This window comes from Parasteatoda tepidariorum, chromosome 5, assembly GCF_043381705.1.
Source record: "Parasteatoda tepidariorum isolate YZ-2023 chromosome 5, CAS_Ptep_4.0, whole genome shotgun sequence".
NCBI classification, from domain to species: domain Eukaryota; kingdom Metazoa; phylum Arthropoda; class Arachnida; order Araneae; family Theridiidae; genus Parasteatoda; species Parasteatoda tepidariorum.
In genome coordinates, this window is record NC_092208.1 from 11,376,647 (window position 1) to 11,396,895 (window position 20,249).

Sequence of the window (20,249 nt, forward strand, 5' to 3'; positions counted from 1 at the left end):
TAAGAAATATCATATTCTAAGTTAATGATTCTTACTTTATATTGTATCGTAAGAGCAACTTTACTTGAGTATTATATCTTGCCCTAATTATAAATTTTAGTGATACTGAATTACAAAAGAACGGCGACTACTTAGCACCAAGAATATTCTTGATGTTTCACTACACCAGGAATTATCCTTGGTGTCAGGAACACTTAGTGTGGAACACCAATTTGGTGTAAAAGTAGTTGCCACCATTTTGGTGTTAGGATACACAAAATTTTTTTACAGTGTATAAATTCAAAAAAAATTCTGAATTCATCTTTCAATAAAATTTTTTTTAAAATTTAAAAGAAAATTATTCTGTGGCAAAAAATTTAGAAACACTTAGTGGAACACCAATTTAGTGTAAGTAGTTGCCACCATTTTGGTGCTGAGATACACTAAATTTTTTTAACAGTGTATAAATTTAAAAAAAAATAATCTGAATTCATCTTTCAATACAATTTTTTTAATAATTTAAAAGGAAATTACTCTGTGGCAAAAAATTTATAAATTCCTGCTAAAGTATTCTTAGTTTTTTTCTCAAATATCAACATTATTTAAATTTGGATAACCTAAAACTTCATTAATAAATTTGCTAGAAATTCTCCGTGAAATGTTTTGCATAAGTCAAATACTTATCTACTAAAAAAATAATTTTAGAATAAAAATAACTGAAATAAATTGGTTATAGTGTAAATATGTTACAGTTTTCTTAGTTGCCGATTGGATGCCTCTTAGAGCTGCAGCCCCCTTCAGCTTCCCTCCATATGCAAAGGCTTCATAATCTAGCATTCTTCTTGCTTATGAAAATCATATGAACTGAATCTTTCAGTACAAAGTACAGGAATCCCCAGTTTCAACGAACATGATAAATTTTCAACCACGCTAAAGAGATTCGTTGTTTTATGTTTATTTGCTCCATTTAATAATTTTTTTCGGCATCAATCGATTAATGATTAAGTGTTTTTCACAATGCTCGTACTCAATCGATTAGTTGACCTTTCTAACACCGCACGCACTCATATTTGATTAAGAAAATTATATTTATTCATCAGTCTGTGGGCTTGTCTACTAAAAAAAAATAAATAATAAGTTTTGTATACAGGAAGGAAAGTGTAACGCGACCTCACATACAATTGTTTGAAGAACTCGAAACCCCAAAAAACAAGGACGACCGCAAAGGTTACTTTTGAATCCATACATAGTTTCTTCTAAATTGTATTTTCAAATGAGTCTGTCGACAGTTTGACCTCGACTTATCGATTAGATATATATTTATCGATTATATGCGGAAGTTATTAGCATTGGTTTTTGAATGCATGACGATACAAGGAAGACTTATTAAAAAAAAATTGTTTGTTTAATTTAGAATAGCGAATTATTAGTAAAAGAACGATAATCAATAGAAATATTTTCATATCGAAATCGATAAGAAAGAACATTCATCGTATAATGGTTTCCTTGAATATGCAGGTTATGTTTATGTAACATCAATGTATTTTTGTTGTTAATTTATATGGTCTTCGCTGTGTTATATAATTGTCCTCATAGATTTGAGTCTGAAATGCGAAATTTTTCTTCGAAAAAAGAATTTGATATCTTAATCAAAAAATTTAAAGGTTTTTTTCTCATAAATTTTAGTCTAAAATTAAATTAATTATGCATATATATATATTTTTAACATCGAAGATTTTAATAAAGATTCGACCTCGTGGTATTGAGCCTGAAATAAAATATTATTCTTTTTTTACAAGCAACTTGAATTCTTTAAATATCAAAAACAGAATTATTTAAAGAGTTATGCTAGTTGTTTCGTGTATTAAATTAAGTATTAATATATTTTCTTTTACAAAGGATCTAAATTTTTTATATATAGAATATTTAAATAATTAATTAGTAGATAACGATATTTTAAATTTAGATTTTTTTGTTTAATTTTTGAAATTAGAACCAAAAACGTACTTTTTCTGAATAAACACATTTTTTATAAGATTAATTTGGATTTTTGACTTTCAAAATACGAAGGCTGAGTAAGGAAACTGCAATCTGATTCAAATAGTTTAACCAGAGAGGCGGATTCAATTTTAGACCCTTTATCGTTAAAAGTATAAAACTCAAAGATTTTTATTTCTTTTTATTCGTAAAATAGATTTTGTAAATGCTACTAACAGCGAAAGGAATTGTACAGTAGGATTGTTTTAAAATTTCTTTATGAAAGAAGTTACCAAGTTATTGTCTTTAAAATTTTGAAAAACACGTATTGAAACCCTTAACGGAACATCCCTAGTTTCATAAATATGCAATGTTCTATTTTAATATGTCCTAATTGAACACAAACATTAATACCTATATGTATTCCCTAAAATTAGCACATGGCTACCAACTTTATTCAAACATGCTTTAGATTTGAAGTTACTAAAAAATCGCAGCACAAATATAGTAAAAATAGTTGTTTACCAACGACCAACGAGAAGTGTGGGACCCAAGCACAGTGTGTCTCAGGCCTACTGGTTGATATTTTAAACCAAATTTTATGTTGTTTAATTATAAAGTATTTTTAAATTATTTATAACATAAGTAAATTACGATATATTAGAAAATTTAATCTTGTACTTTCTTCAATTTTTGTTTACTCATATTTTTAACAGAATATTCTTAAGGAAAAACACACGCAGAGTATATTTGTAACATTTAGGGGCCTCATAGGCCTTATGATAAAGCAAGCACTGCCAAGGACCTTTAAAAGTAAGGGAAATTCGTGGTGAGTACACTAATTAAGGCCTTAAAAAGGTTGACTTAAGTCACTTACTAAAACTAAAAATTCTATTAGAGTTTAGTAGTAAAGACAATCGGTGATGTTTTAAAACTTTGGAATAAAGCCAAACAATTATGTATGAAACTGTTAATGTATTTGAAAGAGTGGTATGCATTGCAAACTTAGTATATTTGCAAATCAGATCTATAGAGTTTAGATGTTTTGGTGGCTAAATTTATAAGCTAAAGCTTAAATTGTTTGGGGCACGAAAGAAGTAAAATAACGTAAATAAAGCACAAATAAAGGCACAAAAATGGTACGTTAATTTTTGTGCTTTATTCGCAGTTAGCACAAAGTACAACCCTATCTTCATTTGGATGGTCTATTAGGCCAAAGGGTCTATTAGGAAATACATTAAGTTAAATTTTCAAATTTTTTAATTTCATGAATTTTTTAAAAAAAGACTGTAAATAATTCTTCAAAATGTAGTTAGCAAGAACAAGTATAATATTCTCTATTCGTTATCTTACCCCACCATCCTCAGTCATCTTACCCCATCTGGAGGGTAAGATAAAGTTATATTTTTAAGGAGTGAAAATTTTGTTATTTTCTAAGAGGAAATGAAATCATTTCATTTTTTTTCCAAACAAAACATAAAAGTTTTAAGAAATCTTTCTGCAAATTTCAGATTTTTAACTCGCTTAATGAATTTAGAAAAAAAAATATTTGAAGCTTAAGTTCAACACAACTTACCCTACTTTCTCTCATATTAATTCATAATATGTACCTATATATTTTTTTTCTTAACTTCTTGAATATCAAAATAACAGGTTTTTGTTTTACAAACAACAGTTTTAATTTGTGAAAATAGCAATTAAGATAACACTTAATGGCAAAAAGTCATTAAAGGCAACTCATATACATCTAGCCTCGGGTAATGAAAAAGGAAAAGTGAAATTAAGAGAGTAAATGAGAATGTTTTATTTCTTCATGATGTTTATAGTCTTTCATGAAATATGAAGTTAGGAAATGGTGATGTCTGAGGTGACCCCTTCGGTAACTGTTACCTAAGAGACCTATTAACCTCGCTGCTTGCGGCTACTGCACGCTTTTACATTCTTATGGTAACCTTCAACTTTGCTCATCCGGAGTTTTGTAGAAGGCAAAATTATCGATGAATGGAAAGTTCAAGAAGATGATACCATATTGGAAGATTGCTTAAGGTAATTTTGTCGTTACAGTGTGATTGTGTAAGTATCCAATCATTTAAGAAATGATGCAAGTTTTATTTTATTGTTTTGCGCGTTTTTTTCTGATTTGTGGACAAGCTTATGGTTTTCAATAAAATAAACGAATTAAACTAAAAAGGAGATAAAACTTAGTGACGTTGTAAATTTAGAGTCCATTCCAGGGGCCGACTAACAAAAGATAATTGGTGCTGTACCGCTGTAAATTAGGATTTTGTCCCACATCGAGATCTTCTGTGGTTAAAGGAATTTCGTTTTAGCAAAAGATTTGAACGTGTAATATAGTTTCTGTTTAAAATAAACAGCCGAGAAAATTTTTTTAAAAAAATTTGAAACTTATACATAACTAATGCATATATTTTTTTGCATTCATTTTAATATTTAATCTTAATTTCTTCAAATTTGTTTCATTAATTTATCGTAATTATAATGATAATAAATGTTATGTCATATTATAATAATAACTGCAATATTATAGTTATAATATCTATAAAAATTATGCTACAATGATTGAAACTATAAAATTATGTTATAATGATTGAAACTATAAAATTATGTTATAATGATTGAAACTATAAAATTATAATTATAATTATAGCAATTAAAATTTCAAAATTGCAATAGTCATAACATAATAACTATAATATAATAACTGCAGTATAATTATTATAACATAGCAATAATATAATAATTTTAATAATTTTGTTTGATGGTCACAGTGAAACATTTTTTAATTTAATAAACGGAACATTTTATTTCCCTATGTTAAAAAAAAGAAGAAAGAGACACTGTCGCTTCTGTTTTGGTTGTTTAACTATATACCCAAATCAGGGGCATGTTGTTTCGCTGAACAAAATTTGTTTTGTTTTGCACAAATTTCGTTTAGCTGCACAAAAACTATAAGACTTAGACACTTGAAAATTACAATGGTGTGTAAAAAATTGCCTAGGGAGTGCAATGGAATAAAAAAAAAAAATAGCATTTGAATATAAGTCAATATACCCAATTGAAATTTTAACAATTGGGTACTTGTACTTCAAGAAGAACAAGTCAGATGACCACACATGTGACCAATGACGTCAGCGCCAGTTGATAGTTATAAAGCAAAATAGCGTGTTGAAGTTGAGCTAAGTTTCTTCACATAAGTTAGAATTTTAATGAACGTGGAATTAATTAAATATAACGCCGTATCGCTCCTCGAGTTTGTTAAAATATTTTTTTTTCTCGTCTACGTCTTTTATTTAGCTTAGATTTATTATTTGTTTATGTATTTTATTGTAATCGTGATATATTTTTGTTCTGCGTACCTGACAACTTTGATGCTTAATTAGTTTGTTTATGTTCCACGTGACTTCGGTGCCTATCTTTGTGTTAAAAAAGAAATAGATGGCGTAAGAATTGAAATCTTTATAAAAGAATTTAGAAAGTGTCACTTTAAGAGAATTGATACTTGACTGGTTTGGCTAACTCGAACTAGAATGGAAAGAACAGTTGCGATAACGTTAACAAATGCCACGTTTCAGCAGCCAATCAGGATCGAGATATCCACACTACGTCATTTGCAGGTATCCCATTATTAACTGCCATTGGTCACAAAATTGTGCAGCTTTAACCTCCAGGACCTCTCTGGTCACCAACGGGTTGTTGCGGGAATGCTTTACTTTTACATTTCTTATTTGTGTTACACAATTTATGTTCCTATGTTCGCATTTTTTTAAGTTCAGTTGATTACTGCTTAAATCTTAAATATAACAAATTGTTTATTTCGTTGCGATTTGCATACTAACAAAACTCTCTAACATTGAGTCAATAATGATAATTATATGATGTTTTAAGGGGAGACAGAGAGATGTTAACATTCATATTAAAATTTTAAAAATATTTAAAAAAAAACTTATTTCAAAAGAGATAAAAAAAAACTGTTTACTATTTGAATTGCTATAATGATGCAAGTCTTATTCACTAGTAAAACGACATTTTATGCATTTCTTCTTCTTAAGATCCACAATCCTGTTTTCTTAAGTTCACATATTTTTTCAAATACAGTTGATTATTCCTTAAATCTCAAATTCAGGAAATTATTTTTTTTCGTTACGATTAACATACTAATAAAATGCGCCGCTATTTAATTAATAATAAATATAACGAGAGATAGAGAGATCTTAATATTGATATTGAAATTTTAAATATATATATAAATAATTTAATTCACTTAAATAATTTAATTCATTAATTTTAAAATATATATGTAATAATTTAATTAAAAATTAATGAAAAAAATTTTTTGTTTTAATTTTTATAATGATACTATCTGAATACCCATTCTTCGTTCGGGGTGAATAAAAAAAATTGATTAATCTGTGCTGAGCAACACTACGAAATCATGCACAAAACTGAAAGGCATATACCGACACATTGAAGAGTTTAGTTAAAGAACCAAGTAAGTGACATTTTAGGGGTATTTTAATCAGTTTAAATAGCATCAATATGATTTTTATTTTCAAATTAGTCAGTGGTAAATAAAATAAGATAAAGAATTATTAGCCCCGTCTCCTGATAAATAGGCAATAAAATAGTTCGAGGACCACTTTTTTCTTCTTACCCTGATTATAGCTTCTTTGAAAATGCCACGTACCTGGTTTTTCTTCAATTAATAAAGCTAAATTAATTTCTTTTATTAATTATTATTTGCTGTCTTTCCCTGTGGCTTTACATTATTATATTAAGCACTAAACGTGTTTTGTAGTTCATCCAATCAGAATAGAGATTAATTATATTTAGCATCACTTGGCATTATGATATTGCTAGCGGTCAACTCATGATAGTCAAAATATACCACAATTGCAAATACAGTACACTTTAGATATCTCGATTATGCACGGTTGAGTATAATCATTTCACTTCTTCTCGAATTGCTAGTACCCAATTATGTATTTTTGAAATATATACAAATTAAATCCTAAGGTATATAACTCGAACTAAACGCATAAAAATCAAAAATTTCACAGGTTGTGATGTTGCATGGTTTTAGAATTTCATTTTTCCTTTACTAAAAAGAAAAGAGTTTCACTATTTATACATTTGTAGATTAAAATAATTAGTATCCTAAGAGTGAGCAATCTGAAAAAAAAAATGCGATAGTAGTTCTAGGGTTTAGATACATTAATTTTTCTGGGTTTATATTTATACAGGATTAAATTCGGGATTATTATGAAATTTGCAGCAGGAGATAGAGCGTTCGCCCCCTCCCAATGAGGTTAACCGGGTTCGAATCCAATTCGAATTCAGCCCCCGGTTCGCACCGACCACAGTGCTGACGCAAAATATCCTCAGTGGTTGAGGGATCATGGGTTAGTCCCCTTGCCGTCAGGATAACCGGAGGAGGTTTCCGTGGTTTTCCTCACTGCGTAACGCAAATGCCGGTTAATTCGGTCACATAAGTCCTCCACGAAGGCGAAATTTCTCCCAATACTTTATCCAGGAGTTCCCTTGTCTTCTGGATTGGGTTCAAAATTACAAGGCTAGGGAGTTGATCTTTTGTAGTCTCAAACCCTAAAAATTGGGTCGGCAATTCAACGGCGGATATAAAATAAAATAAAGCTCTCCAGTTTGATTATTGTTGTGAAAAGGAAAGCTATTATTAAAAAAGTCACTGTTTAGTATAATTAATATTTTAAACCAATAAATTGCTTTAAAATTTGTAAGCTTTATATCAAAGAGTATGTTTGCTGTTGAAATTCTTCCCCTCAATTCGATTATTGTTTTATAACCCTTTGCTGATAAAAATTTCTGAAGAGGAGACTGATGTAATCATTAAAACAGTGACCGATAAATAAAATTTAAAAAAAACTAACTAAATAAACGGTTTTGTTAAAAGCAAGCAGAATTTCCCAGAAACCTTGAAAGAGTTATACAACAAATAATGTACACACAAAAAAAGATATTTCCGACCGCACGTGTCCAAACAACATAAGAGTGGGTTGAGAAGCGGTGTATGGTTGCATTCAGGAAGGTTAAGAGGTCATTATCTATTAAAATCGACTGGTGTGTAAAGGCAAATAATTAAGTTATTTATTTCTGGAGAAAAAAAAAAGTGATTCCATGAAAATCCATTCCAATTGGAGGCGCCGAAGTGACCAGTCACACTTGATGGCGGTCAGTTTTAATGGAATTTAGTTGAGGGAGGGAAACATTGTGACCCAAATCCTTACCTTTATAGGCGACCCACCATATTCGATGGCATAGTTCAAAATAAAAGTAGAAAAGTTTGAAACAAACGTATTTGCTTTACATGAAGAGCACGTTGACATGTTACTGCAGGCTATTGCAGAAATTGCCTTCAATAATTTCTGGTGAGTTTAATTTTTTGCTTTTTTTAAATAAAAAAAAATTATGCGTTCTAAAATGTTTATAATACATTGTATTTATATTGGGAGATATCTTCTTGTAACTTTTAAATTCTATTTTTTTAAAATTTAACGAACCGGTGTTTTTTCAAATTTTTTTTATTTTTATTCTCTATATTTTTTATCATTGCGTATGAAAGTTTAAAAAAAACTATTTATAATTTTATATATATAATATTTATTATTTTTTTTGTGTCAGACTTTTCATGACGTACAACAATCCGTACTTATATCACATTCGAAATTACGAAGAGTTTTTTGTTGTGATAGAAATGTATTACGCAAGTGAGTCGTCCAACGTTTTTTATTTTATGCGTAACAAAAATAGAGCTAATTTTTCCTTTCTAGAAAACTTAAAACACGTGCATTTTTAATATTATTTTATTTTCTCTTTTTAGATGTATATATCTTAGTTTATTTATGTCAGAAATACTTCGAAATTTTTGTTGAATGAAAAGAGAGATATAAACTTCGCGTGAAATATTTCGAAAACATTTGTAGCTTATTATTAGCATCAGGTGCAGGGTTCCATCTAAAATTTCGGACTAGTCGGAAATTGTTGTTAATTGACGTTAAATTAACTTTAGCCGTCAAATGACCATACATTCTGCTTGTAGAGACTTGGAAATGGTTAAGCTTGGTTAATGGCTTTTAGCTGTAAGGTTGTGATAAATGTTGTTAGTTGCAGTCGGTAAATTATTGTAACTTGAATTGTTATCTAGCATAGAGATTAATTGTTATCTAGCATAGAGATTAATGTTGTGATAAATGTTGTTAATTGCAGTCGGAAAATTATTTAACTTGATTGTTATCTAGCATAGAGATTAATGGTGAATGGTTTTGAAGCTGTAATGTTGTGATAAATGTTGTTAGTTGCAATCGGAAAATTATTTAACTTGATTGTTATCTAGCATAGAGATTGATGGTTAATGGTTTTCAAGCTGTAATGTTGTGATAAATGTTGTTAGTTGCAATCGGAAAATTATTGTAACTTGAATTGCTATCTAGCATAGAGATTAACGATGACTTTTGACGATTGACTCTTTGATAATAATATTGCGATAAATTATGTTTGTAGAGATCTAGAAGTAATTGAAACTTGTTTGTCATCAGGTATTATAGAACTGTATTAAAGAATCAAGTGCTCTAACAATTCAGGAAGTCGTCAAAATTTCAATTGAAAGATTGTATTGTTGCAAACATAAAAGCGAATAATTAAAGTGTAGTAATATAAATTTTATCTGTCAAAATGAATATAGGATATGCAGTTAACAATTTTATTTTTTAACCGTCATTGAGCAGCCGACCCAAGTTTTGGGTTTACAACTACTACTGTTCAACTCCGTAGCCTTGTAATATTGAACCCAATTCAGAAGACAAGGGAACTCTAGATCAAGTCTTAGGAGAAATCTGCTTTCATTAAGGACTTTATGATTGCGAACTTAACTGCATTTACGTTACACGAAGAGTAAAATCATGAAAACCTCCCACGGTTAGCCCGATGGCAAAGGGACTCTAACCCATGATCTATCTACTACTGAGGATATTTTACGTCAGCACTGTGGTCGGTGCGAGCCGAGTGCAGAATTCGTACGACAAGTCATTGCTGGGATACGAACCCGGTTCATCTCATTGAAAGGCGAAAGTGGTGGCTCTCCTGAGACACCACAGTTTGCAGTTAACAATTGAAGGAAATGTAAATGATGTGGGGAGCTTAGGAGGTGAAGTTAAGAAGAAAATATAAATTTTTTTGTTTATTACTTAAATTAAATGCATACATGAATGAGAATTTTCTAAAAGTGTAAGTTAAAACACTATTGCATGCCTATTGCATGGACGTACGTACTAATTAAGATAATCTTGCGCTTGCGAAGTGCCGGTATTTCAAAACAATGTTTTTCACAATTATTGACACGATAGCTCTTTTAACATTAGTAGGATTTGCTTAAAAAATGATTAACATGTAAGCAATTCATATTTTTCTTGTTGCACTTGTTTAAAAGCAATCTTAGTTTTAAATTAATGAAATGATTTATTGCAAATTAAAAAAGGCAATTTATCGATAATTCGATAATCGACTTTCATTCTTAGTGTTCGATAGATGCCCACCATTTAAATATGCAACACTTTCAGCATCAAAAAAAAATATATTCAGATATTGCGTTTACAAAAAATAAAATATTTGAGCGCGAAATTAATTTATTTTCCTTCTTACAGAGTTAAATACGGTAAAGAAATGTGCCAATTTAAAAATTACGTACCAATACGAATGACATACTCAAAATTATTCCAAATAAATTAAATTAAAATTAAGAGAAAGTCACAATTTTTCTACTATAGAAAGAACTTCAGTCCGATGTCTGAACTTTTCCCCCAAGCTGTTGAATTTTGTACATAAAAATTAATAATCTCTAGAAAACTTTTGTCTGAACTGTACCATAAAACAATTTGTTTAAATTATAATTGTTTAAATTAATAATGAAATTATTAATTAAATTATTAATTAAATTAATAATTAAATTAATAATTAAATTATTAATTAAATTGTTAATTAAATTATAATTGTTTAAATTAATATTATAATTGTTTAAATTAATTAATTCAAAATTGTTAAGTTAAAAAAATAAAAGTAGAAAAATGTATGAATATTTCACATAAAATGTTCTTAAATTTTTTTCCAAGAAGATATACATTAAATGTATATACCTCAAAAATTTGTATTTAAATTTATGACTTTATTTAGTTTAAATTAGCACTTTTAGTTAAAAAAATTAATTGTGTTATGAAGAATATTACGCATTCAATAAAGAATTTATAGACTTTAGGAATAATTTATTTCAATTTGAAATCTTTTGTTAGTATATGAATATAACCAGCTAATATTTATTTTTTAATAAAGTAAGATACAAAATAATTAAAAATTTTTGCATAAGCAAGTACTGATGTAAGCTTAAAAGAACAAATTATTCTTACAAAATAAGGAAAAAATAGTATAAACATTACGTCAATCGTTTCCGCTCCAATAATTTCCGTCAACTCCCAGCATTAGGTAATTACTAATTATATTTTGGTGTTAATAATAGCAATGATAAATTGATTAAGTTATTATTGTGTGAAACAAATTATATTCTAAAAGCACAAACACATTAAACGGCGCACGTATGTTCTACCCAAAAAGCATATATGCATGTAAGAAAGATCGTCTGATAACTTCTAGAAAATGTTTAATAAGGTTAATATCTTTTTCAAAATTATGTTTGAAAGAATCATATGATTCAAATCGTTTGCTTACCACGTGATCAAATTAAAAAGTTATTATTTTCACGCCAAGCAGAAAATTCGAAACATAATTTGAAGGAAATTTCGTCAGAGGTGACGTTAATTGGGATTTCAGTTTGAGCGTTGTTGATGTTAGTAATTCTTTTTGATTTTATGTCTGTTGACCGAAGCTCTATCTAACACATTGGGATTGTTAATTTTATTAGTTTTGCTAACTTTAATACAGCTAACATTTACTACTTTTGCGGTTTATATTAGAGTAATAGGGTAAATGTTTATTGAATATAATATTCTCTTAGTCTAAATTTGAAAGTGTGTTCTATTAATGGTGATAACTTGATCTTAAGGTAAGTTAAAATTATTTTGATCAAAGTTCTTGTTTATCAATAATTTCTACGAATATGCGCTTTTTATGTTCAATATCTATATCTATCTATCTATATAGATAGATAGATAATAAACAGATAAATAGATAAATAGATAGATAGATAGATATGGGGTCTATTTATGTTTGAAAGAAAGACCTTCATGGAGATGAATTTGACTCGATATTTTGGGTCACAAACTGTGCTTGTCTTCTGAGTAAGACACTGAATATAATGATACAACTGTTAAATGTATTTAAATAAAAATTAAAATATACTTAATTAAAAGATCCCAAAATGTTTTATTACATTATCACATATATGGTTTATAGATTTAATTCCCGATTCTATAGGTCTAATATAAAATCTGAATTCTAATAATTTGAATACCAATGCAACCTTATCTACAATTTTATTTATAAATTCCTTTTTAAATTTTGATTGCCATTAAAACTCGTTAAATGTATTTTTCGCTCTAGAGATATTGTAGCAATAGTGCGTAAAGTTAGTTTTCAACAATGTTTTCGAATTTTGTATTCATTATTTTAATTGCACATGTTGACTTGGCACAGTTTTATGGAAAGCTCAATAAAAAAGTAAACATAACTTACTTACTGTTTAATAATTGGGTTCTTACAACTGAAGAAGAAGTGAAGTGATTATGCCTAACCACGTGATTTAAATCAGATTTCATTTAAGGCTCCTATACTATCAGAGCTGACCTATCAAGCAATATTGGAGCAAACAAGCTCGCAAGTTAGCGTTATGTTAGTATTGTGCTTATGTTAGCTCTTTACTCCAAAAATAGATGATAAGTCGGCCTGTCTAATTCAGGGGCTCTAATTTTATTGAATACCTGTAAGCCACGTCACGCTCGTGTACCGAATCTGATTAGCTTCTGAATGCCACGATTTTCCTACGATGATGTCACTTGCAGGTATCCAATTGTTACTAAGTCATATCCCATTTTAAATTTGTTTATCATAAAATATTGCATAGTAAGATAGTAACATAAGTTTACTTTGAGACCATATTACCATAATAGGTAGGCAGTACCTAAGGATTATTATAGGTAGTACATAAGGATTATCGTTTACTTTAAGACTATATTACCATAATAGGTAGGCAGTACCTAAGGATTATCATACGTAGTATCTAAGGATTATCGCAGGTAGTACCTTAAGATTAGATTATAATAGACTTTTTTTAATTTGGAATAATTTGGGAATAATAATCAAAATCAAAAGAGTGATAATACTAAAGTATAAGCACAAAAGTGAATGTCAGATGTTAATGTCTTCAAATTAGGGGCACAGAAATATTTTATAGTGAAACAACACCTTTAAAACTTTCATTAGTTTTATTGTGATGAATATCAAGATCATCTGTATCCTCTTATTAATCAAGAAACCATGTGATTTTTCTGGCCAATAAAAACTATCCGACAATAATGAGAAACGGTTTTTGATTATTATGTTTTTAGATATGTGTAGTTATATTTTTAGATATGTTTATCTCGATATCAACAAACGAGACCGCGTGCACCCTTCAAGCAATATCGTGTTGACACTTAAGATAAGTGATCTTTCTCTATGCATTATGTAATACTCATGTTTGTATAGTTTTTTTTTCTTCTGTCGTTAGACGAATGTTTCGGTCATTGAAATAATCTAAAAAAAAATACATAAATAAATAAAAAGCGGCATTTAGTGATTACGTGAAAAGGATGGTACTGATAAAAAAAAAATTAAAAAGAGTTGTTATCATCCTCAACTTTTGTCCACTTCCCCAAAGCAAAGGAAGTAAAATAGTTGATGAAAAATATCGACCTTGGATAGAAAGCTCAACAGCAGAAAAACTTAATTTTCCTTAGAAAAAAAAGGAGTAAGTTGTTTAACAACTGCTAAGTTCACATGGACGCTGTCCAGCGTACAAACGGCAACGCCGAGGCTCGTGTCGGCAGGCCGAAATTGAGCTGTCTGTCGAAATTGAAGATTTTTCATAAAATTAGGTAGGTCACTTAATATTTTTCTAGTTTTTCAGCGTGCCCGCTTATTATTTTAACATACTCTTCATGTCAAAAAAAGATAATTGTCGTTTCACCATTTCATGCATTCTCATTGGACAAAAAAATCAAATGATATGATGGTAAACAAATGAGATCTAGATGACTTTGATTGTCATAAATATAATATTTATAAAGATATAGCTGTATTTATCTGTATATCATTTATTTTCCTTATGTTCCTTCGTACTAAAAATATTTAGTTATCATTTCTTACTATTATTCTCTGCTATTACTACACGTTTGATTTTGATTGTTTTTCAATAAGGCTTGAAATAAAGTAATGTTACTTATTTATAAAGTAATCGGTAATATTACTTTGACTGCATGATATTACTTTAATATTATTTAGATCGTGTTGACACTAAAAATAAGTGATCTTTCTTATTGCATATGTAATACTCAAGTTTTGCTTAAAATATCTTTTCATCCCTTGAGGAATGTTTCAGTCGTTGAAAAAGAAGCGGCATTCAGTGATTACGTAAAAAGGAAGGTACTGATAAAAAAAATAATAAAGTTATCTTCCTCATCATTTATCCGCTTCCCCCCTAAGAAAGGAAGCAAAATAGTTTATGAAAAATATCGACCTCCGATAGAAGGTGTCAATAGCAGTTAAATTTAATTTTCCTCAGAAAAAAGAGGAGTAATTTGCTTAATAATTGTTAAGTTCACATGAACGTTGTCCAGTGTTCTAACGGCAATGCCGAGGCTGTTATCGATAAACCAAAAAACAGTCTTCCATCCCACATGCGGATTTTTCATAAAATTAGGTAGGTGATGTGATATTTTCATCATTTTCTGCGCACCTTTTTTTCTCTCCAAATTTTAACGTTAAGGCAAATGACTCAAATAATTATATATATCTAACTCAAATAATTTCTCGATACGTCACACAAATATAATTGTCGTTGTGCTTTATTAAACATTCTCATTGGTTATAAGAATCACACTTCATTAATAATTTGGATGTCTTTGACTGTCATCAGCATAAAATTTCCCAGAGTTATAACGGTATTTAGTTGTAAATTATTTATTTTCCCCTCATTTGACGGTATTTATCTGCAATATTTATTTATCATCCCTTCTTAATATTATTCTCCATTATTATTACGCTTTCGATTTTGATTATTATTCAAAATTAATGGATTAAAACTTAAAAGTCTTCTTCAGTTTTTATATTGATAAGCAATTTCATATTACCTTATTTTGCAACAATTTTTGATAGAAGTATTTGATTGTCTTTACAGATTTACAATTATTTATCTTTAATGAGTAATAGCCAATTTTCAATACGTTAAGCCCAATTACTTTTCACACAATTAAGCGGGGTACTAAACCAGTGGTTGTAATAATTTTTCTGCAAGAAATGTTTTCTTATTGTTTTAAATATATTCTTTAGAATAGTACTTTGACCATACTAACATTACAAAAGTATCACAGTATAACTTATCGTACTTTTTAAGTGTTCCCTTTGAATCAGAAAATATAACGAATTCTATCATATTCTGGTAGGTTTTTTTGCCATAATTTTCTCAGTCTTTGATCTCTCAAAGATTATTTAACGTAATACAGTCTTGTACTTGTTACATGAATCGAAAATCCTCTATGACCACAGAATTTTGACTCACGTTTACTATACCACAGGATATTTATAGCATTGATGGGATTTATGCTATTGAGCAAAATATTATGTATGGTAACAACAAATTGTCTTTCTTTCTTACACCAGTATATTTCTACTACTTAATGAAGCGTATTGCCGTGAGGAAAAGGCAAGATTTTCTGTAACCATGGTGACGGAGAGGGGAAAATGTGGAGAATGGGAAAATCGCGTCCTCTTGAGATGCCCACTTTAGTTACAAAGTGTATAATAGATTATAACCATACTAATTATAAGTATGAAATAAATATCTTCAATACTTTGCGGATTAGTCATGTTTAAAGAATGTGAGAGACGTTTAACCATTTCCCACTTTGCTGGTATCATATTCATTATTTTAAACTAAGGATCTTCGGAGATATTTTGGTTTACATATTAAATGTACCAGCTAGATTGGGGGCTCTATTGTCTTCACCAGGATTGCCCTGTAAACTTTACACTCATTTACGAAAAATCAGCCTTCATAAGCATCGGTTGTGTTTTTGATGGGTGTACAAAGCACTCATATGCCAAAAAAAAAAATATTTCTTTTAAAGCGGGCTCACTGGCAGGGGTGGGGAATTGTGTAGTCCTTTTGATCAGCATTCTTTCTCTAAATAGTCTTCTGGTAAAATCTTTGAGCACAATTAAGTATTTTAAAACAAGAAAATTTTTTGAAGCAAAATATAAACCCCTTAACCACTATAGAATAAGAAAAGTTTCCCGTACCAAATCCAGAAAAGTTATATGCCCTGTCTTGTAGTGCTATTATGTCCCTGTCTTGTAATTTTGTAGCATTAAAAAGAAACACGTGTGGATTTTAGTTATAACAATGGTCTTAATGTTCACTATCATTTCAGCGTTTCTGAATAATTTGAAGATAAAATTATACGAATTTAAACTACAACAACGGTATAGTTTAATAAAATGGTATTGCTATTGTTAAGCAGCTGAAAATTAATATAACCTTCAAGAAAGGTCTTAGCTTTAACTAACATGGTATTATAATTTCTGAAGAATAAAAATTGAAAAAAATCCACATTTTAACTGTAATAATGGTATAAATGGTTATGATATTATCATTTTAAAACAATTTGAAATTAAAATAATCTAAATTTCAGTAACAAGAGTAATCTTATTGTACAATTGCGTGGAATTATTATTTTTAAACAATAATTTAAAAATTTATTAATGTTCACTAACAGAATATTATTACTTTCAAACAATTAAAAAACATGCACGTGAGCTGTAACAATGCTCTCATAATGCTATGGAAAATTTTAAAACTTAGAACATTTCTAAGAGAAATTCGAATGTAAAATTGAAAATCGATAACTTCGAGTTGCACATATTCGGATCGAGTTGTGCCATAATGTAAAGTTAAGTAGCTGTACACAATTAGCATTTTCTTAAGATTTGACATATGAATACACCTAGTCAAATCTCATTTTATTTTATAACCGTCGTTGAACAGCCGACCCAATTTTGGGTTTACGGCTATCAATGTTCAACTCCGTAGCCTTATAATATTGAACTTAATCCAGAAAACAAGGGAATTCCTGGATCAACATTTGGGGGAAATTTACCTTCGTGGAGGACTTGTAGATGGAACTAACCAGCATTTGCGTTACATGGAAAGGAAAACCATGAAAACCTCCTACGGTTAGCATGACGACAAGAGGACTCAAACCCATGATCCGTCTACTTATGAGAACATTTTACGTTAGCACTGTGGTTGGAACAAGCCGGATGTGGAAACCTAGTCAAATTACCGTTTATCCAGGTGTTAAGTCGACCCCCTTATTTTTGATTACAAGTTATCAAATTTTTGATATGTCAGGTGTATAAGTCGACCGCTGAAAAATCATCCAAAATTGAAAAACATAAAAAGCTTACTCAGTCAAATGTCCTCATATTAAAAATATTTCACATTGTTCTTTGTATTTAAGTGAAAAATTTTAAATGCAAGCAAAATATGCTGAGAAAAACGCAAAAATAATTGTATAAAACATATCAAACATATTTTTAAAAAGAGGTACATTGATTTAGAGTTAATCATAACTATCTCATTGTTTATAATGCCTCGATATTTCAGAATCAACTAATGTCCAACTTTATTACCGGTGTGTTTGTTATCCCCCTCATTTTCAGAAAAGTTTAGGAGTTTGAAAAGTAGACTTATACACAGGGATATACCTTATTTAAGTTTTTACATGCTAAACCAGCTCCTTACTGGCCATGGAGGGTTCGGGTCCTATCAACAAAAATATTTTAGGAAATCAGCTTCATGCAATTACTGTGGAGTGAGATAGCACATTAAACATCAAATTAAGCACTGTCCAAGATTCCGGTCACTTCGTGGAACCCGCATGAATAACTACGAAGAGGAACACCAATTCTTTGCTATATTGGCCTGCAGGAGAATTGTGATTCAAATTATAAAGCAAAACTTCGAGGACCCCAGATCAACTGACCCCAGTCGTGAACCAACAATAGAACTGATCAACTTTTAGCCTTACATTTTGAAATTTTATCTACTCGTGATTTTAGACTTTGTCGACTTTTATTCAGACTTTTACTTTCAGACATTTACACTTAGGACTTTCAGCTCTCATTGATTTTAGTTATTTTCATCTCTTGTTTCCTTATTATTATAGTCATTTAATTCTCGACATTTACACCGGCGCTTTTAGCTTTCAATTCTTTTAAAACACGTTTTTTAAAACACGTTTCAACATTTTTAGTTAATTCACTTTTAACTGATCACCACCACTGTCATTTGGTAAAATTTAACTTTTTATCTCCGTATATCCCCCTGGGGTGGGTCGGAGTTCAAACTGTCTTATTACTTGTAGAGAAAATACAATTTCAATGTATTACAAGGAAAGTGCGTCCTTGCTTCTAAAATAAACCCATTTTTAGCCTTGTAGCTTAATAACAACACACTGTTACAGATATGTGTCTGTGTGTGTATATCTTATCAGTATTTATTTAAGTGATCTGTAAGTGATTCAAATATTGATTTTTTTTACCTTCTTTTGTGAGTTACCGACAGTAGATGAAGGATATCTTCAAACGCAACCGATGTAGAAAAATCGTGCTGATATAGCGTGATTTTCAACTTGAGTTAATGTCAGCTTATTTTGAATTCGTGTCGCGATTCGATGACTAAAAGAGTGCCTTATCACTGACAGATTTTAGCAAAAGAAAAAAATCTCTTTATNGATTTTTTTACCTTCTTTTGTGAGTTACCGACAGTAGATGAAGGATATCTTCAAACGCAACCGATGTAGAAAAATCGTGCTGATATAGCGTGATTTTCAACTTGAGTTAATGTCAGCTTATTTTGAATTCGTGTCGCGATTTGATGACTAAAAGAGTGCCTTATCACTGACAGATTTTAGCAAAAGAAAAAAAATCTCTTTATCTAACTCTTTAGTGTTGTGGTTCCCAATTTAAGTAAATGCAAATGCGAAATATATATATTTATAAAAAATAGTAGTAAAAGTGAAACCATAAAATAAAAATAACGATAACAAAAGTATCTGAAATTTTACGAATATTTACAGATTTCAGAATGCCTGGATTAAAGCTAATTTACTTGTATTTTACTTGTATTTTACTTTTATATTAATCTTATTCAATATATTTCATATATAGCCCCTGTTTTTATATATCTCAATGTCAATAATTATGTTTAGCTTATTTAATATATCTTTATATTTATTTATCGCGATATATTTTCATATTACTCTGTATTTTATAAATCAATATACATCTCTATACTTAGGAAATCAATAATTTAACAGATCTCTACAATAGACCTACATTTACTTTATTTGCTATCTATACAGGGTTATTCATAATTTCCTCCGCCTGTAAACGCCATTTTTCTTTACTACAACTGGCTTCAGTGGTACAAGTTACTGCCATCTACCGGCAACTGTTTAAATTAAAACTTGAATACTTTCGAAATAATTTCGTATGTTCGATTTTGCCATATTCGTCTTCGTTTTTTTACTATTACGCTTCGAAACCCCTGAGGGAATTATGAATAACCCTGTACTTTAATGAATTTAATGGCGATTCGTTAGAAAAACACCGCAAATAAATACGATTTCCAGTAAAAGTAAGAAGGCAGACATACAATATCCTATGATTTGAATACACTAATTAAATTGCGCCGACATTGTTTTAAATTAGGAAATCATACACGCACAAAAAATAAGTTCTCATCCTTGAACCATTACGATTACTTCTTAGAATGTAAAAATTTTATCATTAGATCTAAAATTATGAAAGTGTCTGTGATGCCACAATAGGCATTACAGATTTCATTGCTTTTAAAATTTCTTGAATTTTTTTTTAAATCATTGTTAATCGAATTTTAATTAAATTAAACAAATTATTTAATTTTTATTACAAATTATAAAAGCGAATATAAAATATATTATTCCTTTTTTAACAAT

General features: G+C 29.4%; 1 protein-coding gene across 11 annotated transcripts in view; it reads left to right on the forward strand.

The window, feature by feature from the left end:
* LOC107438973 (NAD kinase) overlaps positions 1-20,249 on the forward strand; it is a 66,269-nt gene that overhangs the window by 12,324 nt on the left and 33,696 nt on the right. For 2 of the 11 annotated variants that reach the window (XR_011636818.1, XM_043046101.2), the window contains exon 1: positions 8,137-8,378. The exons of 5 other annotated variants lie outside the window; for them this stretch is intronic. Coding sequence is in view for 4 of the 6 variants with exons in the window: in XM_043046101.2 (XP_042902035.1) it covers positions 8,335-8,378 (44 nt within the window). In the remaining 2 variants the exon portion in view is untranslated. Of the gene's footprint in view, positions 1-8,136; positions 8,379-11,539; positions 12,059-13,603; positions 14,088-14,730; positions 14,912-20,249 lie in introns of those variants that run through there. 4 more of the 11 variants (XM_071180995.1, XM_043046102.2, XM_043046099.2 and 1 more) reach the window with 4 other exon arrangements.